Source organism: Falco cherrug, chromosome Z, assembly GCF_023634085.1.
Source record: "Falco cherrug isolate bFalChe1 chromosome Z, bFalChe1.pri, whole genome shotgun sequence".
Classification (NCBI taxonomy): domain Eukaryota; kingdom Metazoa; phylum Chordata; class Aves; order Falconiformes; family Falconidae; genus Falco; species Falco cherrug.
This window is the reverse complement of record NC_073720.1, coordinates 67735026-67760311: the sequence shown is the minus strand read 5'-3', so window position 1 is coordinate 67760311 and position 25286 is coordinate 67735026. Positions and strand designations below refer to the sequence as shown.

General features: G+C 41.3%; 1 protein-coding gene across 7 annotated transcripts in view; it reads right to left on the bottom strand.

Moving 5' to 3' along the window:
• Nucleotides 1–25286, bottom strand: part of SEMA6A (semaphorin 6A) — a 126482-nt gene that overhangs the window by 59909 nt on the left and 41287 nt on the right. For all 7 annotated transcript variants that reach the window (XM_055699135.1, XM_005432947.3, XM_014283613.3 and 4 more), the window contains exons 2-8: nucleotides 15409–15546; nucleotides 12627–12744; nucleotides 7424–7484; nucleotides 5905–5967; nucleotides 4956–5057; nucleotides 2302–2392; nucleotides 1004–1123 (exon numbers count right to left, since the gene is read on the bottom strand). In XM_055699135.1, coding sequence (XP_055555110.1) covers nucleotides 1004–1123; nucleotides 2302–2392; nucleotides 4956–5057; nucleotides 5905–5967; nucleotides 7424–7484; nucleotides 12627–12744; nucleotides 15409–15508 — 655 coding nt within the window. In that variant the 5' untranslated portion in view covers nucleotides 15509–15546. The remainder of the gene's footprint in view (nucleotides 1–1003; nucleotides 1124–2301; nucleotides 2393–4955; nucleotides 5058–5904; nucleotides 5968–7423; nucleotides 7485–12626; nucleotides 12745–15408; nucleotides 15547–25286) is intronic.

Here is a 25286-nt window from a genome sequence, read left to right as displayed (position 1 = left end):
TCCAAAGGTAAAATGCCCACATTAGGCAAACTGGCTCAGTTTCCAGAACTAGCAAAATCACCACCGCAGAAGAATCACTGTCGGGACAGTATGGCTGGGGACAAGTCTGTGCAACATCATGGCAAGGTAGTTAAGTGTTTGTCACTAATACACCTGCCCTGCGTGGAGTACGAGGAAAAGTAAAGACACTATATATAATGGCATGCCTGAGCGGTCCAAGCAGTGCTCTTTATGGCGTGCAGGCTGTGTGAGGAGGGAATAACAAACCATGTAACTGTTTCTGCCCACACGTGTCTGTAGCAGCAAGCAAAATGGGACAGCTAAAGTTGACACCTGGCAAAACATTTCTGCATGCAGAAAAAGACTTCAAACTATGGCTTTGCTCACTGTTAAAATCACTCCAAATGCTAACTACTCATAACGCCTACGTGAAGCTAAACTACACTGTTCTTAACAATGAGGGCATTTAGAGCACAGAAATTGCCTAATTCAATGGCAGCTGTACAGTCCCTAAGAACCATAAAAGAAAGGCTTTATGCAACATTCCCATAATTTTATTTTCATTCCTCTTAATGAAGGATTAATTTTATTTTCATTGTTCTTCATTCAGTCTTAATGTTACAGGACAAACCCTCTATACTTAATGAGGCTTTCACTGTTACCTAACACAGGCCTGGGGCAGGAATATTTTCAAACAGAGCCCAAGCACACCGAACTCTGTAAGTTCCAATCTTTACATCCAACAGCTGTAAACTGATGGATTTCAGCTTGGAAAGCTGGCTGGAGTATATATCCTGATCTACCACGCTCACAGTTTCTGTCAGGTCCAGTAACTGGGGGTCAGGAGGAGAGGGGAAGAAATAAACAGATCTGTATAAGTAAGTGATGCAATCCAGTTCCTTCTTTCTGCCAGAAAGCATTGGCGAAATGAAACGACAGAGAGGTCTGTCAGGAATCCAAGACTCTAATCAGAGATGCTGCTTTTGTCATTTTGTTTATCTACCTTTCAGCCACTTTGAGTCATGTTTAACTGTCCGCAGAGTTGGGCTGTCTCCAAGGCTCCGGTATATGACTGCATCTATTGCAAGGAAGTCGGTCACCGTGGCAGAATACAGCTTTCCCTCTGGGGAGGAAGGAAAGAAGAAACAAGAAACAATCTCCTTAGGAACATGGCAGGGAAAAAATCCAGCCAGGTAAATGGGACCGTGCACTGAACTAGCAAGTCATCAGTTTTCAAAACAGTAATTTCAGAGGGATGCTGTGGGAGAAGAAATCTGAAGGAGTAACTCTTCTCTCGCTTGGGTTAAGTCATACTGAACTAAAAACCAAACTGCAACCTGCTATAAAACCTCTCCTTTGTGAGGCAGCTGATGCCACCTCAAACACACTTGTGCTCAATACAGCCCTTTGGCCACAGACTTTGTCAAGTGGCTGAAGTACCTGCACACTCCTGTATCTTCAGACGAATAGCTAAAGTGTTTCCATGTGAGCACCAAGGCTCTACTTTCTAGCATCACACCTGCTGAGGAGGACTGACATTATCATGGGTGACTTCTGTATTATTCTTACCACCTATTGTACAGCCAAATCTAAGAAAAGATCAGCAGGGTTCACACTAAGAGAAGTTCAGTAAAGAAACAATTAAATCAGGAATTCATGAAAAGAAGTACAAAAATACCACACGATCAACAGCCCCAATTGACCCCATTAGTAAGCAGTCACTTTTTTTAACTATTGTCATAGAAATCACAGTATTCTGCTGCATGCAGCATAAAACACTATTAATCAACACACTTCTCTCCTTTATCTACAGCAGCTGGTAACACCACATTGAGATGTTTTCTGCTTTAAAATAAAATCACCTTCCCTTTCCTTCTAGATCTAGAAAAGGGCACATCACAGCATGTTCCCTTACTTTCCTTTATTACTAAGGTTAACTTAAGCTTAGAGTTATTAAAGAGCATATCCTGCCCACTCCTCATTAAAGTTCACACAAGCCTTGACTTCACTTCTGTAGAAGCTGCATGCAGCCAGAAATGCTGCCTTACACTGGTCTGGCATCATATCACCATGAATCCAGGAAATACTGAAATATTGAACCAGGAAACTGAGGCTTCAGGCAATGTTTACGGCAGTGAAGTTAATCCCAGAGAAGGGAAGACTTCTGTGCTAGTGATTTCATTATGCTCCCTATTTTTAGTCATTATCCACTCCCTTTGCATTCTGGACTCCAGAGACACAGTGCTATGGCAAGCCTGGACTGCAAGACAGAAAGCAAAAAGTTTATCTCCACCACTTTACCTGCGAACAATGCAACGTTGGCATGCTTTGCGTCATAGGGGCACCTGGCCATTCCACTGAATTCATCTCCCAGGAACTCCAGGGTATCCATCTGGAAAAACAAAAGGGAGATCCTCAGCTAGAGAAACAAAACTTCTTACCCAAGATGAGGTTTATGACAGCGTTTCTTCTTTTCTAGGCAGGGAGGAAGGTCCTCAGTCTCTAACTGTGCTCCTGACTATGAATTAAAAACCTGATAAAACCTATAGTGTTAAATAAAATCAGTCTGAAGAAAGTGCGTCCAGTGAGTCAGGCACTCTTTTGGAGCTAATCACTCTTACCCTGACACATTTTACAAAAGTCTTCAGTCTATATTTTATCTGTACACAAGCTTCCTGTTGAACTGTAGCAGGGTATGTGGTCTGCGGTTCTGGCAAGGGTTCAAAATTTATCCTCAACAGTGATCCAACAGAAGCGCTCTTATACACAGAAAAAGACTGCAAGCCACAGTAGTCAGAAGAAACAACACTAGGACAATTATCTGTGTGTGCATTTTTCTCCCCAAAGTCCGGAGATCCTTCTGCTCTAGTCTCAACAGTGATGCTCTCTTCCTTGATTTGCATACTCAGAAGGATGCTCTTCAAGTCTTACTGTATCAGTTGGGTCTGTGTCACGGAGAAATCCTCTTACCATCAGGCAAGAATTAATCTGTGCTGGAATTGTAAAATCTGAAGCTTAAGTGTAACTCCTGGGAAATAAATTCACCCTGGGCACTGATAATGATACAAATATACAGATCAACTTTATGCTAAGTTCAAATGGGTTTAGTGACCTATGGGGGAAAGGTACAGCTCTTACTTCTTTAAGAGTCTTATACTACTGTAGTTTGGGAATCATAGAATCTTTCTAGCATATTCAAGTAACTTGAGCAGCTCACACCGTATAAATTACATACAGTACAGATTCACAGAGCGTGAAAACTAACCCACCCAGCATCATCTATTACTCCAACCAACTTTTAGCTTGTATGTTACAGCACCCAAGTCCTCCAGTGGACAATTTGTCCCTGTTTGTTTTCTGTCATGTATCCTTCCTGTCAAAATCTACTCTGAAGGGAATTAGTTGTGTTTACTCAGGGGCTGAAAAGGATTTCATGTGATAGCAAGAGGAAACGAGTTACAGTCCTGAGCAACTTTCCCTGCACTGAGCCCCACACCCCAGGCTCATCCACATTTCCACTGGCAGGGTGGAGGGACAACCCTGTTTTCCGTTTGGCACATCTTTAGTGCTCTTTCTAAATAATGCAGAAATACGTGGAGGAAAAGCCCGCACAGGTGTTGTGAGAGACCTTCTGCTGACTCCCCGAGGCACTACTAGCCAGCCCCCACAGCTCAGCAACAGGTGAGGCAGTCTGCAGAGGCCATGCATCACGGGGAATGAAGCACCTGCAGTAAGGGTAAGGAGAGTCATTTATATCCCTTGCATCAAGATGCCAATGAAATCTGTATTTGTATTAAGACAGCTTTCTAGAAAGGGGGTTGGCTGAGATTTGTTAGCTGCATTAACGGCATTGAGAACTGAAAAATGACAAAATGTGCTGGAAGACTAGATACAGTGCTGAGACCGAGAAGCTTCATTGCATGCTAGGAGCAGGATGCAAGGAAAGGAAGAAAAGAAGAAACGGCTGTTAACAGAGAAGCTACCTGTACCACACAGTTATCATGACGCAGGTCTGTATTTTTATTCAAATTTGATTCTTCCTCCACAGACTGAAGACTACCCCGAACTTCTCTCCTGTGCGTTTCCCAGACTACAGCTATCACAGTGGCTAAGCAAGGTAAAGCAGCATTGCAGAAAAAGCAAGGAAGAGCAGCAGTCATAGCAAATACCACAAAGGAAGGAGTTTTCCTGGATGTTAAGGCCTTGACTTTGTTTTTTACAATAATTCTCTACCCAATAAAATGAATGAGAATTGTGCTGTGACTTTATCAGAAGCAGCACTAGCAAAGCTGAATTTTTCAATTTTCTTTTTCCTGAAGAAGAATAAGAAATGACCTGCGGGACACAGCAGTGCCTGGAAAAGCAGAGCCTGGATATCAAGGGCCTAAGTAAATTCAATTCAAAGCCACCCCAGAGACATCCACTGTTGGGGGTTATATCAGATTATACTAGTGCAATCCTAAGAAAATGGGAAATAGTTTAATAAATGGGCCCCATTAAAATGCAGATGATGGGGACACGTTACGTCAAAGGAAGAAATTGGGGTCAAGGAATTAATGTTGAGTATCCACAGACCAGCACAGTTTTCTACACTGTTCTAGATAATGTTTTGGCTTTGCAGATCCTCAACTAGTGAGGAGGACATTACCTTCTTGCTGTACCTTTCCCTGTGGAAATCTGCTGTCAATCACTTCTACAGCACACACTGCCATAGGATCTCCACAGGTTCCCTGTCTGCTGGGTCCCCAACACTAATCTTCTCAGGTTTTGCTGTGCTAAGCCCTCAAGCATCTTGAGAACTGGCTTTGGGATTGAGACCAGTACAACAGAGACATTTAAAACATGCTACCCCAGAGGTAACCTGCAGCATCAGTTTATATAATCCATACAATCCAATACAATAAATCCAACAGAAAGACAAGGCATAAATGAAATCCCACAAACAGATCACATACCTTGTAGTTCCTGCAAGAAGGGTTGAATGCATTTGTTCCACAGATAAACAGTGTATCCTCATTTCTTTTTAGAAGAACCTTAATAAAATTATGACATTCATCCTGAAGAAAAATAATAAAAAGTGTTTCAACTACTGCATTTTAGGTATCTGGTTTTATTTTTATGCCACAATATTTCATTGTCAGGTCTAAAATGAAATTGGCTGGTAGCCACTGTGATATTCTGGGCTTTATTTCAACTATGTTTAACTGACAATGAGCAGACACAATTGATTTATATGCCAGTCGTTTAAAAATGGCTACAAAGAACTAAAGATACGATATTCATATTATAGCTCAGATTTTGCTATTGTTCACATAGGTGACTTTTGTTTGAAAGCTGTTGCTTTCCTTAAGAGTGAAAGAGCTGATCTCATCTGTGTTGCTGTAAGACAGTAGCACCACCATGCAATGTATTGGCATAAAGCATCTGTAATTAGAAGGTGAAAGAGGTGTAAAGAATCAAAGAGTCCGCACCTAATTCTGATACCACTTATGCTAGTCCTAGGTTACAGCAGGATAAAATTGGTGTAAGAAACAGTCCTTCTGTAACTGTACACATTCATGCTTTCTAATGCTTTATACAAACTTACCACTAAATTCCTGCAGGAGAATGGACAGCAGCATTTCTGAGGCAATGGTAAGCAAAATCAGTACACTAAGAATTATGTCCAAAATCCTCAGTGCTTTTAAGTATTTCAGGATATTGCTGTGGTTCCTGTCGTAACGTTTTATCACATTAAAAGTAAACTATTTTTGCAAATTAAAGCTTTCAGTAAGTTGATGGAAAAAGCAATTACTGGCAAGAAGTGAATGGCATGATCCATTTCACATCACAGACAGCAGCCTGGGATAATAGTGAAGCAACTAAACTAAAGTGGCAGATGCTGAAGAAATGAAAATCGCCTACCTTATGTTTTCCCTTCATTCTGCACGTGTCTACATCAGCTTGTCTAGATTTCCATGTCAATTTCTGCAAGAATCAAGAAAGAAATCAATTAGAGCCTAGAGGTTGTTGCATTTGATTTCAGAAGTAGAAGTCCCTTAGGGCAAAGTAGCTGTTGAATATATATTTATTGAAAGCTTTCTGTACCCTTTCTCCATGATTAATTCACCACAACAAGGAAAGATCTGTGATGTGGAGCATTCGCTTAATTTTGTGTTGCCATCTATTCATTAGACTAGAAACCTATCCCTGCTTTTTAAAGCCTAAACCAACAGAATTCAGCAATATGCCAACTTCCAATAATATGTGCACTTTTCTTAAAAGTACTAGATACTGTCTTCTTTTAATTTGATCTTTTTCTGCAAATCAGAAGAAACATTTACGGACTATAAATCCTAACGGGATTCTAAATCTGGAAGATGACATTTTAGATTAGCAAATAAATCAAATTCAGGTAATTCTTACCACTACAGTTCACCTGTCAAGACACTGCTGACTTTATCTGTTAACACTCTTCCTCCAGAACATTTAAAGGTAAATCCCAGCCTGGATTTTTTTGCGGTGAGTTTCAGGAATAGTATAATGTGGTAGGCTGATTAATAAAACTCCATTTAAAAACATATGGACTAAGACAGTAACAGATACTGTACTATGATTGTAACACTATTGCCACGATAGTCCTGACAGTGTTTCCCATCAGTAAACGGAGGCACTGTGTATTCATGAAGGGCTCTAAGCTGAAAGAGTAACCACAAGCCTGTGCTCTCACTCTTTGATCAGTAACTGGGCAAAAGCTCATCTTCAGCATTATTCATAGTTATAATGAAACACCCTCCCCTCCCACAGTGGTATTCCTCCGATGTCCAAATTCATGTATCTTCTGCTGGACAAAGGCTGTGTTTGGCATGTGTCACACAATGTGAATGCAATGCAAAGGAGCTGAAGGGGGATTATTTCTAGTATGTTTATGTTAATATACAATACGATAATGTAGACAGATCTTTTCTTAGTTCGAACGTAACTTCCCATGGAGATAATGTGCATACATCTACAAAGTGATGTTATAATAAGATTTTATTTAGTGAGTACTTGCATGAGTCAATAAAATTTGTGGGCATGAATATATGTAGATAGCATTTGCTTTTTATGATGAAAGTTTCAGTACACTTAATTGAGATAGTATAGCTGTTACAGAAAACTGCTGAATATAAATTAATAGATGTTTGACAGATGTTCCATCAGAGACCTCACTGTATTTCAGTACAGATTGCTTATCAGCCCAGCTAAATCACTTATCAGAAATTCACAGAGGACATGATTGCTATTCTAGCTTTCCCCAAATATGATTAGCAATGCCATCTTACTTGCTTATTACAGTTTTTACAGCAGCACTGGCAAGTTGTCTGAAACAATGTCATCTTCCTATTTATTTGAAGCTTGTTCTAGTGTCCTTGATATCTGGATGATGATAAAAGCTACTTACTTTGCTAAAATAAATTTCTTCTGTATGTGATGTGTCCATATCAACAGTATAAATATGGTCCCTGTAAACAAAGGCAAATGAACGCAAAGTCAAATGGAGTAGTCAGTTCATTTTCTATGAAGAGAGCTATCTATCACAGATAATCCATAATCCATTCAAAAAAAAAAGATCACAGGTCTTACCAGGGAACATTACTTACAGCATTGTCTGCTTCTCCCAGAGATGCACTTTCATATATAAACTGTTTTCTTTCCCATTAAGAAAAAAAGAAAAATGCTACAAAACTTCAAAGCAAGATTCTTTCCCAAAAGCAATTATTTGAACAAATGAGATTTTGGAAAGGAGATTAGTCTCATATAATGAGCTCTATAGGTCCTACAGCAGATGCCACGATCTAGCATGCAGATGTTTTTGCGCATCCTGAAATCAGCTGCAATAGCTCTTAGGCAGCCTTTGCCAGATTCCTGGGCTAGCAGCCACCGTGCCACATTTAGTCATTCTGGGTTAAAAAGAGGTTAATGCTGCTTTTTTTTTTTTTTTTTTTTTTTTTTAAATGATGTGTCTAACCTCAGCTGTGGTAATTTGATTGACAATGTGGTAGGCAAAAGGCTGACAGCCACAAAACTATTCCCAGAAATCATTCTTCTCTTCACACACTGGTGGCCAAACTAAACTGCAAAATACTCTTCTGAAAAAAGTTCACATTTCTTGCTTGCTCTTACTTTCCTGTTTTCCTGAGAACCTGTCACTCTCTACAACTAGCTGCCAATCCCTCCTTGGAAAGAGGAAATAGACACAGCTACTCAGGTAAAGAGAGAATTTTAAACATTCTCCGCTCTGCAAGATGAGAACAAGGATATTTTTGTATGGAACCTAAAACTTGGAAAAAAACCCCCACCAACCCACAACGCTATATTAACCGCCACATCAAATTGGCTCTGAGCACCTAATTTTTCCTTGAAATAACAATTGGTTTTTTTCAAAATGCAGGAAGCTGTGAAGCTGAAGCATGATGCACACCATTGGAGGGGTCTGCTAAAAGTAGGATATAGATTGTTTCCATTTTAGAAATCCAAGGAAGGTTAGCTTCATTTTATTGGGTTTTGGGAAAACAGTGCTAGTCTCTTAAATAAAGCAAACTCAACATACTGCTATAAGAAGAATAAGCAACCCTTCCCTCACATGGATGAAAGAGGCGGCATTGTTGTGGGGAACTGGCTTTTCAAAATCTACTGTCTGCTACAGCGCTTGAGGCTGTTTGCTTTGCAAGATACTAAACAGAGAGGTTGTGGGTTTTCTTCTCGGAGTCTGTAAAACCAGAGCTGTCATTTATTTCCAAGACTGGTTTAATGCTTCAGCTTATTATTTGCTTGACTGAACTGGCAGAGCAGCGGTCAGGGTTGGTGCTGGACTAAAATTACCTATTAGCATCATATCAGCTTCATAGGTTACTACACAGTTTCCGTTTTATGTACATCACACTTCGTTGCTGTCACTCCTGCTATATAAAGTAGAAACAAAATCTCTTGAACTGCAAACTAGGTGTGGCTGGAGCTCTAAAAACCTGCTTCCTGCACAACTCTTGATTTTAATCATCAGTCTTGCTTTTCAGGGGTTATGATTTTTTTCTTTTTAAACAAGGTAATTAGAAAATACAGTGGTGGTACTTAGAATGGGTCTTGAGTTACTTAGTTCCTTTCAATAAAAAAGCCTTCAGAGGACTCCCTTTCTGGTTCAAGAAACAGTCCAAAGAAAACTCGGATGCTAGGTTATGGGATCATCTGAAAGAGGGTTAGTATCAGGCAAATTACATATAATTTTCTCATGCTGTACATGAAACATAGTTGCTGATGTGTCAGCAGAGAGTGAAAGAGTTGTCATATTCAGGGGAGGGCTCTCTAACCACAGACAATGTGGGATTGTCCTTGCCCTCCTTTTCCCACTGCTGCTCAACTCCTACTATCTACTAGCTGTGGTATGTGTACAGCTTGCTGCTAATTAAGTTATTCTAACACAAATTGACTTAATCCTAGAGCTTCCGTTTTTCCCACCTCCAGTCAGCAGAACTGAGTTTTGTTGCCATGGCATAATCTTGTGGAGGAAGGGAATTTAAATAATGCCACTGGCTGTGCATGACCCTTGGCCACTCAGCCCAACGTCTGGAAATGTGTAACTGCAAATGAGGAGGGAGCCATCCCCGTGCTTCCTGGGCTCAATAAACTGTTTTGTACATACACATGAGGGGTGGCAGATAATGTGAGCAAAAGCTGCCACTGCACAAGACAATGGGAGGAGGAGACATGGCAAACTTAGAAAAGGGGGTGTGTGCGCGGGTGTGAGTGAGTGTGAGAGAGACAGCCAGGGAATACCCTTCCCACGAGAAAAAAGAAAACAGAGCTGATCCTTTGCAGACTGCAAACCAGATACTTGGACAGAATGGCTTCATGGGCTTTGGCTGAGTTATTCTAATTTATCTTGGCTGGATATCTCTGCCTGATAACATGAAATAAAGCCTCTCTGAAGTGACACAAAATTTTATTTGGTAATAGCTAATACAGGAGTCACGTATCCCCTTTGACAAAATAAGCAACTGACCGACTGAAATTTCGTTCTGTGCCAGTCACTCAGAAATAAAGTGTTAGCGGTTCTCAGATCTGAGTAAGTCCTCTCCTGCACAGTAAACACTGGATTTTCTAAAACAAGCAAACAAACAAAAAAACCCCAATAACCCCAAGCCAAAAACTCTCAATGTTTAATCATTTGTTTTGATAGTTTTTCCGATAGCTGGGCACAAACATCAACTTAGCTTCACTATATTTCAATGTCTAAAAAAAACCATCATGAAAGCAACATCTGATATGATAGCCAAGGAATATATGTTAGCTACAGTTTTGAATGAATCTTGCTACAAAACTCTTTGAGAAACACCTTTGATTGTGTACACATTTGCTTCAGTCTCCAGATTTACTACTACTTCTCAAGGAGATGTGGTATTGCAATTACAAACTTTCATTCACACTAGTTATCAAAGGATGACTCATTTTCTGAAGTTCATTACTTAAAGATAAAAATTACCTTTGAATTTTAACTTATATCACATGGACTTCTTAGCCCAGAAGGGGTTTTATTCAGTAACATGTATAGGGGGGGAAAGAATATGTCAGAGAGTTTTCGAGTTACCAAAGGAAAAAAGTGTAAGAAGATTTTTTTGTGCTTGTGTAAGTACAAAACAGGCCAGGTCTTTATTCTTTTTGCAGGTCACAAGACCCTAGGAGTATATAAGCACTCTCACTGTAGTAAACTGTTCCATACAAATATATAGCCACATAATATGTAAGAATGCATATTCACACACCAGCACACATACTATCCTACAAATATCAGCATTCTTTATACAATTTGTGCGCACAGTGGCTTCATATCCCAAAATGTTTCACTGGCTTTTCCTGCTGTAATGCCAGTTGCTTGGGCACTGTGACAGTCTAATTGCGTCAATCTCAGTCTGGGAACAAACTATGAATACAGCAGAGCAAAAATCCGCAAAGCGGATTTACCACCTTCTCACTGCAAATGATTTCCTAATTTAAAGGAAAACAAATAAGGAAAGCAAAGGGAATTCAGCCATGAAAAGGAGGAAATCCTGCCACTACCTTTCAAACCCCTTTAGTCTGCTCCCCCACCCTATTCATTATCACACTAAATGCAGCAAAAATACTAATCCCCAAGCTCAGGCAAAGCACAGGGAGGCCTTGCTGCGGGGATGCCTGCTCTTTGTGCCTGATGACCAATGCAACCGTGGCTCCCATGGAAGGATGCATGCTCTTTGCCCAGACATGATGCAAGGGCTTGGCATGAGTGAGAACCTACAGCCCTGCCACCCAGACCCCGTACAAACTGGCATATATGAGAAGCCCAAAGAAGCTGCCCTTGGCTGGTACAGCTGCAATGCCTGTGTAGAGGAACAGGTAGAATGTGGCCTTCTAGAAGCCAGTGCCATGACCATGTAAAAGCAGCACTCAGTGACTCTGCCAGAGTCACCAACTAATTACTTGGTGCTGAGTGGAAATCGACAGGCGGATCTCCACCACAAGACGCATCTGACCACTCAGAAGACAGGGAGTGGCTGTTTGAGAAGAAAGCCAGGCAGCTCTGGAGGCCACAAAGGGCTTTGAGGACAGGGCTGGTGCTAAGAGGCTGCCTGTTCAGCAGCTGTTCCTTCTCACCTCCTGGCCATCCCACTCACCACCTCTCCCATCTGCACCAACAGCTTGGCTCTCTGTGGCACACACAGAAGGGTGCATATTTCCCCGATGGAGGAGGATCAGAGAGAGGTAGGAAACAAGCTGCTACCAGAGGGGCAACTTGCGGGCAGGTCCCAAACAGGATCCGGGTCCAAGAGCTCCTAAACTGGACTACCCACCCTTGCTAACATGGACCCTTCCTGTGCTCATCCTGCACCCATCAGCCAATCCCCAGTCTATGATCATCAATCTCCTTTGCTAACAACAGGCAGGGAGAGAAGTGTTAATGTCTGATCTGTGCCAGGTTGGCAGCTGTATGAATTGGTGTAGCTCCACTGAAGCTGATGGTGCCATGCTGAGCTATGCAAACTGAATGGGTGGCTCTATATGCAATTTTTATAAGAAAGCATATGCTTGTATTTGCACAGTATAGCTTTCCAAAAAAACATCCAGACACCAAATTCACTTAACCTTGCTGAGTACATCAAAAGAACAGCAGGAAGCATTTGCCTGGTTTTTGTCTTAAGATACTAAAAACATGCCTAAATCAGCAATGTTACAGTTTAATAACTCCTATCTGAACATGCATTTGTGCACCAGAAGAATCATTCCCTAAAATATGTTGTAAATGTTGTGTACAAACAAAATACAAGACGAGGACAGACTCCTTCCTCCGTGGGACTAAACAATTTCTCTGGCAACTTGCCTGTTGCTGGACTTCAAAGGGAGGCAGAGGTGTATAGTCCTGAAAGGACTGGCTCAGCACCTTGCAAAACTGAACCTTAGTTATCAACCAACAAGGCTTCCAATATGTCTTACTAACAGGCTGCAAAGCTCTCTCTACGTGTGAGAAAAACTTAAATATAATGTGTCCAGCAGAAAGCAACTCAGAATATTCCTTGCCTTCTCCTACCTTCTCTGAAAGAAGCAAAGGAAGAGTGGCAAAGTAGGGAACTACTGACCTAGCAGCAACGTAGAGGGTCCTGTTCATGACCATGACCAGCTGGATATCCAGCCGGTGCCTCTGCGTAGTGTTCCGCCCTGGTTTGTGACCCACAAACACCGGATACTGTCTTGTATCTGTGCGAAGGGAAAAAAAGGCAGGGTCAGAAGAGAATCACAAACAGAGAAACACAGAAACAGTGTTAATTAACATGGAGCATCCTGGGGCCCAGCTATGGCCAAAATCTGTGGTTTCTGTTCTGCCCCAGCAGCACAGCCTAGGGGTTGGAAGGCATGAGCACAGAGCGCTGGAAGGTTCTTCAAGGTTACAGTCTTTGCAGCTGCAAAGCAGAAAGCCATCACCGATATAGAAGACAAAAACTGTGAGTTTTTTTCGAGAGTAAAGCTGTTCTGGAGTTCTTGGCACACAGGTACACAGCACTTTCTCACAGTTTTTCTTCCACTGCTTGCAGAGCTTAAATGCCCGCTCCTGGCTGCCAAAGTGTGTCTAGCAGGACAAAGCTGTTTCACAGTGGCCCATCAATCACCACAATGGCTAGACTACTGGTTAAAGCAAAAGACTTGGCTCTCCTTGGTTCAAACTGCCAGCTCGCTGGGTCTCCTACAGGACTGGACTACAGTCATAGAACAGCTGTGGGGATTTCTGAGAAGTGATGGGAAACCACCATTTGAATCTTATAAAATGGAATCACTGCATATTATTTTGGCAACCAGTCTGTTACTCCAGTTCTTCTGGCAACTGGACAACAATACTGACTGGAAGCCCTGTACTGAGCTTATGCTATCAACAAGTCAGCTTTCCCCCCCAGCTCCATCAGTCAGGAAAAGCACTTATTCATTCTATTCCCTTTTTTTTTTTTTTTTGTGAGACCTCAGTATACACGGGGTGTGCTGCTGCTCTTCAGATGACCTGTGTGTACAAACTATAATGACAGCGAACACTTCTGACCAAGGGCCACCTTGTTCTTAGACTTCATATGTATATGTGGTCATGACATACAGATGCACAAACTGGGGAGCTAGTTAAGTAAACAGAGTTAGAAGACAGGAGGAGGAGATACCTCTGACAAAACCATCATCAATGCAGACCTGCTGCATGTGCATGTTATATGGAGCTGCCTAGCATCTAGCTATGCCTGACCCTCTTCCCCATCAATAAGCTTTCCCAGAAACCTGGAGCTGTTTGAGAGAGTCTGTTTCTTCAGAAACTCATGTACTGCTTTTGTGTTTTCAGCTATTGTCCTCCAAAAGTATTTTCCCTGTTAAGCGTGGTCAAAGGATTGATTCATAGCATGGCTTCAGCAAAGCACCTGAAAATGCCATGTGTCAGAAAGCCTGGTGATAAAACTGCATAGGAACAGGAACTTCCCTGCAAACCAGACGCTGGGAACTTTTGAAGAAACAAATTAAAACAGCCCAGGCAGGATTTACTTTCAGCAGTGTAATCCTTCTGACCACGTCCTACATGCAAAATGCCAAGTTTACCATCAGGCTGTTCTCTGTCTGGTATCATTTCCTCTGTAACTCATGGATCTACATTAGCTAGGGGCCTGTACATTCACATGCATTTCAGCATGCCATGCCGCAGAGGAAAAAGTTATCCCATGTTCTCCAAAAGGATCAAGATTGCCTATATCTGCGTTGGCAAGGATGATTAGCTCTTCTGGAAGGTGAAAATGTTGATGCTAAAGACCCAGTGGTCACACTAGACATGCTTCAGCAAGGTTTGTGTCAGTGCAGTTCTGTCCTTTTACTGTACCTCAGATGCCTATTAGCATTTGGAGCACGCCCAGTGTGCGCCTGAAGTCGGTGTTACCCAAGGCAGACAAGTTTATGGGTGCCAAGGAGACCCCAAATCACAGTGAGCAAGGACAATCAAGAGATTCACTTTAAAATCAAATTCCTGGACCAAAGTAGGCTTAAACATAAGCCTACTCATTGCTGACATGCTACTCCTTAGCATGCTTTTAGAGACCCAGGCACTAAAGACTTCCTTTTAAACATCTGAACCTTTGGGACTTTGGAAAACTTTCCTTTGCACTAATCGTAATTGAGCTGAGGTAAATGTGAAAGAATTAGTTATGCTAAGCCTGACTTGCACGGCGAAATGCGCAGAAAGCTCTCCACCTGTTCAGCCAGCAAATCTCAATACTGATTTGCAGCTGTCTGTGCTACCCTAGATTTTGGAGTTTGCCACTTAATGCTGGTAAGAAAGAAGAGCCATTCTGTTACAAAAGATTCTGTGTTTTGATTTGTTTTTTAGCACGCTTCCAGCTTAGCAAAGAATGCCTAATGCTAAAGCAGAATCCATCAGAGCTTAAAGAAATTAAATTATTTATATTAGATCAACAGATTATGTTTTCAGAGTTCAGTTACATTAGTGTGCTATGCTTGATACTCTGAGATGCTTCACTGATCATCCAGAACTACATTTCTGCAAGTCAGGTGAGGGCCACTTTGATTACGGGCAAGGAGAGGGAAAAGTCTTCCCCCCTTTGCTGCTGGACAGAGTAAGGTATTTGGTTTGATTATGCTACTGAAGTGTCTCTGTTTGAGAAGAAAGGCTATGGTTTTGGAAGATCAAGCAGTTTACCAACCAGCAGTCATAAGTCAATGTGAAAAAGTTGTATTCCTGTATTCGTATCTGAGAACATAAATTGGCTGACCTGGGAGACATCAAGAAAAAATACTTAATTCATTGCAACTGCCACAAAACACTGCTGACTTGAAGTCCCCTGCTCAGTATTAGTCAAATGAAGGCCTCTGGCCTCTTATACTTACAGTTGCCATGCGAAATACTGATTGGCTCAGAATCTTCTGGGAAACCAGCCCCAGCAAAGTGTAGCAGTGTGAAATATAGCAGCAAGGCTTCTGACCTCATAGTAGTTCACCTGGGAGGCTTCACTTCTTCACTTCACCCTGTGGAAGACAAAGAAGAGCTGAAGCGCCTTCTGTCAATTCAGTTCCAAACACTGCATACAGAAAGCTAAAAAAAGTCAATGAAAGCAGAGGGAGCTTTCCTTCTCCTCAAGCCTCTCATTGCACCTGAGGAGGTATGTCATGTTTCTAAGCAAAAACTGCGCTACCAGGCTAGCTTCCCTTCAGCCCATGACCCCAGCAGTGCCACCACTTGCTTAGAGATAGACTTAAGTATATGCAAGTTGTGAAGACTCTTCTGCATCAGCTGCTTATATGCAATAAAGAAACTTCATCTCCTGTACTGATTGACAGCTGACAGAGTTTTCCAGGAAATATTTTGTTTCCCCCTTTTTTGGTTTACATAATTAGATGATGACATGATGACACACACCATAAATAAAATAAAAAAAAAACCCAAAAAAACAACCCACACTAGATTATTCTGGTTTAAAAGAGATTAAGTGTTATACTATGAGACTGATTCATGCCCTGCAGAGTTGTGAATCAAGCGAAGAAACACTGAGAGAGCTTGACAGAGCGTGCAGAACATGTCATTGGGCTCTACCATAAAAATATGTACCCTTAAATTTAGGTGCCATAAACCCAATACTCCAACATTCAATAAAATAAGGGAGAACAGAACTGTCTAAACCCAGCATTTTTTTCCCTGTGTTCCACTGACGTATTCACTCATTCACATCTCATGTACAAAAATATCCCTAAATCTTGAAGATAAAAGGAACCACAGGGGCCTTTGGATACAGTGAAAGAAAACAGCACATAATACAGTAAATAGCTCATAATTCCCAGGCAAATTTCACAGAGACATTGATCTGCAGGGGAAATCAGTGTAAAAGTGGGGTTTTCTTTTCATCCCTTCCAGAGTTTCAAACCTTTGATGCCTGTTCCTTTTGAACAAAGCTGTTTTACAGTAAGTCTGTCAGTCATTCAAGATTTACGGGCAGAAAGTCAAACTTCATAACCTACATAGTCTTTGAAACTTAATTTGGCAAACAAAGTGCTAACTTGCCCTTCTGCAACACCATTTAATATTAGATACCTATGTCTCCTTTCTCGATGCCAAAAAAAGCATTAACAAATCTCGAGTGCTCCATTTTCATTTGTAATTTCACAGACACAGCTGATTCTTCATCTTTTACCCAACTGAAAAATGTCACAATAATTAATTTGCTTTATCAGATATTTGCTTTCAAATAAAATTTCAGCTCCTATAACTGGATTGGAATAGGGACTCTGTTGCAAGGTGATACAGTCCATAAGGGCTAATGATTTATTATATTCTGTATTTGCCTATTATTACTCAAACACACAAATTGGAAATTTGGCTGATTCTCTATTTCTATTAACAAAATAACTGAGAGACAGAGTTAGACTGAGACGAGATAAAATCTAATGTCAGGCAATGACTGACACCTTATCTGAACAAAGTGTCAGACGGATGGCAAAGGATAATAATAGCAAGAATAAATGCAACACAATGCATACACTGTCTGTCTATTATACCTTATGTAACAATGCATACTAGAAGATAGTATACAGAAGCCCCAAGAGAAGCATTTCCATCTAGCACTGGTTAGGCTGATAGCTGTGTACGATTACTGACACAGCTATGTCTGCCTGCAGATACTTTCTTTACCTGTTTCCTCCATTTGTCTCTTTAATCAGCTCTTACATTTCCTCTTCACTGTTAGCTCTCTGGGGCAGGAACTGTTTCTTTCTGTTTGTTTCCATGCCCAGTGAAAAAACATCATTTGGGGACCTTAGAAATGCCCAAACTAGAAATAAGCAGCAAGAAATTAACATAATACTTGGAAATACAGTTTCCCTTAAAAGGTTTGAATTAAAAGTGAGTTATACACATTAAAGGGGTTAATTCCTTTCTCTCTATGCAATTTTTTAAAACGTAATTTTGCCACTTCAAAAATTTTGCCCCTCTAAGTGCACTGCAATGTGACAAAACAAAGTGCCTTATCTTAATGCACAAGTAGATTGAAATTCTTCCCTTCTTGTTACAGTCCGATGCAGAAGTCTTTCTGAAACATATTATGAGGAGCAACAGTTTAACAGGAAGAACTTATCAAGCAATTCAGTTCTTCTACTGAAACTGTATTCATCCACAGTATCAGTAGGCAGGCCGACAATTCAAACCACTTGGCTCACAAGGAGACTCTGGAGCGTAAGAATAGCTGCTTTCTGTTACTCCCTATCACCACATCATCCACTGTTTAACAAGGCGGTGTGCTATGAGTACATTATGGTACTGCAGACATATCGATGCCACTCCATTTTAGACCTTGAAACACTTTTCTGATGGGTGATTCTGCACCATCGTTCCCTACTCCTCATGCAGATGTGTACTGCCCCTCCATGGGAGACAGCTTCCTGGAAAATGAATAATGCCCAGCACATTTACTTTGTCATTTTATGTATGTTATCGGGCCATATCTTTTTTCTTTCACCTGAAGAGAATTAGCCGACAAATGAACTGATACACTGCCTTCTAACAAAGACTAGATTAGTAAGTTTTTAATTACATGAAATTCTCTCGTTCTTAGGGGTTGCTTCTGGGGAAGAAAAGAGGGAGAAGAGAGAAAAAAAAGCACAATTCTCTGTTGCTTTAGTACTAACATAGTTGTTTGAATTCATGCAAAGTATATGCAAAATGTCTGCTTTGATCTGTCAATGATTCAAGGGGACTACATATCTGTATCAATGCCTGTGCCAATAAAGCAACATCGAGAAGGACTCAAGTTGCATCCAAAGGCAGCTTTTTACTAGGAGGTAATTATTCAAACATAATGTTACTTTTGCTGTTCTTACAACAGTGGAAAATGCTATAATGTTTCAGTGCAATTTCAGAAAAGTGCTGATTCAAGAAGGTCACATTTTTAGTACAAATTTCCTTTTCAGCAAATACTCGGCTCTTCTTGGGCTCCTGGGAGTGATGCAAATGTTCTCACTTGCAACTGTGCTGAAACTACTTCCAATCAAAAGTGCTTGTGAAGGCAGTGTCTGATGAAGCATGAGTAGCTAGACAGTGATGCCGGGCAAGTATAGGCACTGTTTCCAAATAAAAGTTTTGCAAACATCAATGGAGAGATCTTCAGTTCAATCTGGCCTGCATTAAGTCATACAGGTTGAGAGAGAACTGGCTCTGGGAACTCCAGTTCTCCATGTTCAAAAAATGATTACTGCTCCTGTTGAAGGAAGCTAGTGTTGCCACCACAGAGAAGAGTGAGTTTTGGTGGTGTTCTTTTATTACACTTGCTAATAAAATACAATCCTGCAAACGTTTAAGAGCATGGTTTATAATCTATTTGTCTAATGCAATGACTTGGAGCCATTGAGCTGGTGGAATAGATCTGATTTCTTCCAGGCTTCAGAAACCACCTAACTAATCTGCTGCTTCTTGCATGTCTAAACCCAATGCAAATACAGCTTTATGCAAGATGCTTTGGTGCTCTGCTTCTTCTTTCTGAAGTTGATTCTCTTTCAAATACCTATATGAGATAATTTGTTCTGGTTACTTCTGTGTTCCTTCCTTTTTGTCATATTATGATTAAGTATAAATAAACCATATGATATTTTACCATATATAGAAATCAAAGTTTTGCCTTCCTAGACGGAATAATTTTTTCTGTTCAACACTGCAGCCCAAAGGTGAACATTGGATAAGTGGGGCATATGGATACTACTGCAAAATATTTGCTGTTACTATTATATTTACTCACTCAAAGCCTATATATACATATCCACACAAATACATATATTCATATACACATACATATAGCCCCCCCCCCACATAAATGCTTGACAAAGAGGCATTTAATTTTGTAAAAATCACGCTGCTGTCATGAAAGAGTTTCTGAAGCTGAGAAAGTAATTCCAAATAAAGGAAAAAAGTCTGATTTTTCTATGCCAAGTCCCTCCACTATAGCTGTCCATGGCTATCTGAGCCAACAAGAAGCCACCATGATGAGCTCTGCTTTTTGCTGTCTGTTTTTTTTAGCATTTCATGAACAACAGTCTAGGTGGAAATGCATATAGAATAGCTGCTTCGTTAAAGAATGATTACATGGCTGCTGCCATAATAACCTATTAACCAGCTTATTGTATCTATAGCTTGTAAGTTCCAGGAAGGTTATACAAATCACATGAAAAATCCTCAGTGGAAGAGCTAACTTCCTAGTAAATGCCATAAAAATGTAAGGCCAGACTTGATCTTGAAAATTCAACAGTAAAAGCAATGACTGAGTAGACACACCTATAAGTAACTACTGAAAGGGATGCTCTTCCATGTTAGAAAACCTCCCACCCTGTTGCTTTGGCCTCACTGCACATTCAGCCAATCTCAGTGTAACTCCAAGTAAAATCAATGTATGTAACCATATCAGAATTTTCCCATGGCACGCTAAGCCTGCTCAGTAATGGACAGATCTTGTTGTATTCATTTATTACAAACCTTCTTTATAACATGATGGGTTGTGTTCATATACGACAGCTGCACTTCGATCCACAAATTACTAAACTTAATGTGAGAATTTACCAGACAAAATTCAATGGTCTGTGTTATGCATGAGGCAAGACCACAAAACCTAACGGCCATAAAAACCATGGACTGACCGAAACAAAATCTTTTGTTTCTACAAACGTAGAAATAACTTACCCCTCCAAAAGACAGTAAGTCTAGTAAGAGGAACAGCATTTAACCACAGTGAGGAAACTAAAAACTGGATCCAGATGAATTTGAACTACTGCATATGGAAAAATGCACGACCAGAAAAGTAGCTGCCTCTGTGAACTGATCCTGGAAATACTAAGCAAATAGCCCTTCTCACCACGTTCAGCATGCCTTACCCTGGGAAAAACAAAAGGACCGTAAAAAAGCAGGGAAGAAACTGACGAGTTGCGTAACAGAGGTAACAAAAAGATCTGAGATCCTTCTGTGGTAAGAGCTTTAAAGGCATGCAAAGTGAATCAGAAACCCAAGTCCTACTTCAGTGTCTCGTCAAAAGAGACTTACAGAGCAAGATTTATCCACCCATACATAAAAAAAGCATGTATTGATCTCCACAGCAGATGCCTTGCCACGCTGAAGGCAGAGCGCACAAACCAGTCGGCTGACCTTACTGCTGTTCCCTGCTATGGTACAGATTTACCATGCGATGCTGGCAAGCATCCTTCATCTCCTTTGACTAAGCCTCTGGAAATCTCTGAGCGGAAGACGCTGTTACTGCTATTTACCCCCTTAAATTCACAGTTCCTAGAAAGTGAAAGACAAGAGTTCTGTGCAAGTCAGAGGAAGGAATTAGGAATAATGCAACAACAAAAAGAGAGGAATACAACCTGCAGGCAGCAGCTTCCAGAAAACAAGGAAAGTTAGGCCGGCACAGCAGAGCTGTTCAGGAGAGCATCCTTTGTCTATGCCTGTCTGGGTGGTGGGCTCGCTGCTGATCAGCCACCCCACAGGCTGCACCTGGCAGCAGAAGTGATCATGCAAAATGCCCGGGCTGAGTGGTGCCAAGGGGATCAGACAGGTGTGAGTGAACAGAAGCTCAGCGGGTGCTCGGGGAGCTCAAGGGAGAGGAGACACAAGTAGCTATCAGCAAGACACAGCATGGAATGCCAGACATTACAACTGAATTGGCATGTGGCAGGACAGTGCCCAGGACAGCCAGCTTTTTTGCTCATGTTGTCCTTTCTCTAACAATTGCTGCTCAGTCACCTGAATGGTGGTGCAGGTGGCCACAGAGACTTAATGCCAGCTCTGTGCCCATCACCACTACCAACCTCCCAACATCTTTTTGTGACTGATGGTGCAGCTACCATTTGTCTTTCCTCTCCTGTCCTGCTCCTGTTGTCTCTACAGCTGGCCATTCATTTCATGTGGCCAAAAAAGCACTCTAGCACTCTAGGTAGCTGGCCCTTAAGCCAGAGAGGCTGGTGCACGAATGCATGGGGGTAATGACCTACCTGTACTCCTTTCGATCATGCGATATGAAGGGGTTGCTCCTGAATGCTTTTGAGGGGAGGGAGGCAGCGGCCAAGGGAAGCCCTCAACTGCCTGGCATCCCTGTTGACCCTGAATTATGTCCACGAAGCACACTCTCTCTCATCTTTTGTGCATATAAAAAAATTCTACCTCACTGTAACAGGAATGCATGGGTGCCCTCTGATATACATGCTTTACTACCATTTTAATTAGATTCAGTACTGCTTACTCACTGCCCAGCTGCTGTGGGCTGCACGCCAGATGTGACAATTAGGCTCAAGGGAATGACACCGATGAGAGCGATTTTGCCTCGTATAGCAAGCAACAGCATCTACCTTCATTAAAAAGAGTAATACAAACTTCATTACCAGTTTGGTGAAACAAAGATACCTGGATCATGTGAATCTTCCCACTAAGACGTGCAAAATGCACATCTGAAATAAAATTTCAGCCAAAATACAAAGTAGTCTTCATGCAAGTTCCAGGGGTACTTGCTTATTTTGTTCAGGTCTGTGCAAACATGAGTTCTTACCACCTTTCCTCTCCCCTCATTTGCAACTTTACAAGGCCATACATCATGCACAATAATGTCAGCTATGATAAGTAACATCACCAGCTCTTGCTTCAGTAAGCGATAAGCTGAAAAGATTTGGACAACCCCCAAGCAGCAGCGATGAGCCTCGGCCTGCTGAACAGTAGTAGCAGGTGTCAAGTCAGTAGGCAAAACTCAGCATGCTTAACGCTGGCAACCTGTCTTGTCAAGATCAACATTACTGCTCCATCCAGTGCAGTGCATAAAGAAAATGTAAAGAACAAATGGAGGCCTAAGTAGGAGAAACCTTCTGCTGACCCGAGTGAGACATCCCCGATGACTGCAGCGTTAATAGGATGCTGCTGTTCAGAGAGGGAACAGTCAGATGGAAGATGAACATCTCCCAGATGGAATTAGAAGCATCGCAGGCCTATCGATTTTGGTTGTAACCTTTACTGTAAACAGTCCACTGGGGCCTCATCAGCCACCTGTTCAGTGATATTTGCATTGAAATACAGAGCCAACACAAATGAGAAAATGGCCACAGTTCCTTGCTAAAGCATCTGCTCTGTTCTATCCCTCTGTCTGTGTATCACCACCAGCAGCAAAGGTACAGATTTTAGAGGAAGGGGTAACGGAGTGGCACTAGTTGTCTCACATGGCACCAGAAACAATGAACGCTCCATTTGTCATGATGTTGATGGTGGCGGTAGTGGTATTATATCATGCAATATTTCACTTTCTAATAATTGCTCAGTTTTATACTGAAATCAGGCTTGCCAAAACTGGGAGGAAAGCCATCTGTGGCTGGAGGATGACTGCCAGAAACATTAGCAATTTTATTTTGGGGTTATAAACCTGAAGAACGGAACAAAGGCAATGCCTAAATAACCTCTTTCACTCACCACCCCCAACCACACAGAGCAACAGACCTAACTCTGGAACAGCTTGGCCGGTCATTACAAAGATGTCTTTTATTATTTTTAAAAGCCTCACTCATTTAACAGATAAAAATAGCTCTATTGATTATTTGTGGGACTTCAGCAAACCTCTGTCAAGCTTTTGAATTGATTTAAGAGCTAAATGTAGCAATCACTGTCTTTTGACAGAAGAGAATGCCATCTCTAATATATATTTTGCTGTTTCATCTCAGCATGCTTAATAGAAAACAGATACACTACCAGCAACACCATTACTCTCCCTAACCCTCACTTCGCCTGGGAAATATCAGTGCCAGTCAACTGACCTTCCATTCTCTCATCTGATGGATGGAATAAGAATTATGTAGCTGCAGGTGACCCAAAGCTGTATCAGGAAAGGAATGTGGCCTCCCTTTGTCTTCCTCTCCTTTTAGATAACAAAGGTGAAACATGAAGCCAGATATGTTTTCAATACAATACTGACAATTGTCACTGATTAAAAGTTTGATACAGCCCTGTGGACATTGTCTCAGCTGCCACATGCTTGCTGTAAATGTACCATTAGAATCAGGCAGTAATCCTAAAACAATCCCTACAGCTCAGCCAGCTCTTCAGGTCAGATTCCCTCAGATACTTAGCATTTGCTTACTTTTACTGCTGGTACATACTTAAATGGATTGCAGCCCTTCTTCAGCCTCTAACTAGGAATGAAAACTTAATTTCCAGTCCTCTTACGTCTGCATAACAGAACAGATCGATATAAAAGGGCATAGGTTAACTCTGAAGAAAAAGTTAGGATCCCATAAAACGTATCACTATGTTTAAAGCTCTGTGTAACCACAAATGATTCTCCTTTGCTTTTTGTTAATGCAAGAAACACTCATGCATTTAGTGCATGAACTCTGGCTGTATTCTACAGGAAATTTATCCCATTTATTGGAAAAGCGTCCATTTTGTAAGGTGATATAACAGTAGAGAGATGCAAATCCTCACTTCTGAGTCGGCTGTCAAGTAATCAGAGCACATGGCTTAGTTTTCATGCAATTTGGCCAGTTCTGGCCCTAAATCCATTTTTGCTAAAATTGACTTATTAACCTGGCTTCATTTACATTGAATGGAACAGCAAGTTTTTTCAGAGTATTTTTTCAAAAGGCACCAGTCAATTCTGGTGTGAAGTGGTTTGATCCAACACCAAAATGTGAATGAAACCCACAGTAATGCTGCAAATGCTAGGAATAAGACATTACCATTTATGTATTATTTACTCTAGCTGTGGATGTCATACTGCCCAAAAGTGCTTTACCCCAACAGTTGCCTCTGGAGAGCCCACCACTTGTTCCGCACTGCAACGGTCATGGCAGCAGGAAAACTCAGGCTAAAGCTCAGCATTTTATGCTGGGGACGGCTGCGCAGCACAAGGGCATGCAGGTACACTGTGGTCAGGCAAGCTGACTCCTAAGGCAGGAAAAAGGGTAAGGCTTTTCCCTCTGGAAGTCAGGCAAACTCATCAGGATAAGTTATGTTTGTCCCTGACAGATAAAAAATACAGGTAAGCGAAGAGTTCTCAATATGTATTCATAATTTTAGCCCCTAATCTGTTTATGGAATCAGTTTTCTGAGGTTTCTCTGCACCTTGCAGAAAAGCATTAAATAGATAACTGCAAAAATGAAAAACGTCCACAAAACAAATGTAATCCCTGAGGGAAATTTTAAAAATGCCTGTGGATAAGCACAGGCAGGTAGGGAAAAAACCCCAGAAGACTCCCAGTGCCAAGAAAACAATCAAATTAATGGGGAGCATGGTCTCTCCGCACCTCCTCTCACATCTCTCTCCCTCATACATCATCCACTCACATACGCCCATACTCTCATAGACATTCACCCAAATTTAAAAGGCTCAGATACCACAGGAAAGGTTTTTTATTAAAACTTTAGATAAATTTCCTAGTTCTCTTATCTTTCATGATTACTCGTTGTTGCCTGATGTTTTTTGCTAGTATTTTTGGAAACCCTGAGTAGAATAAATCTGACTCTTGAGTCAGAAAATCTATGTAGTACGCTTTTCCTCAGAGATGAGCATGATGCTTGCAATAATGCAGTTCCTGCAGTTTGCTAGTAATTGCTAGCTGCAAGTGGCAGACTCGGAGCTTTGCTCTGCCTAGATTCATGCACAACAAATTCCCAAATTTTACATTATATATAATCCAAATAGCTTTATGAACAAGTTAATAAAAGAAAGTACCCTATCCTCAAGACAGCCGTTTGTATAAAGGGA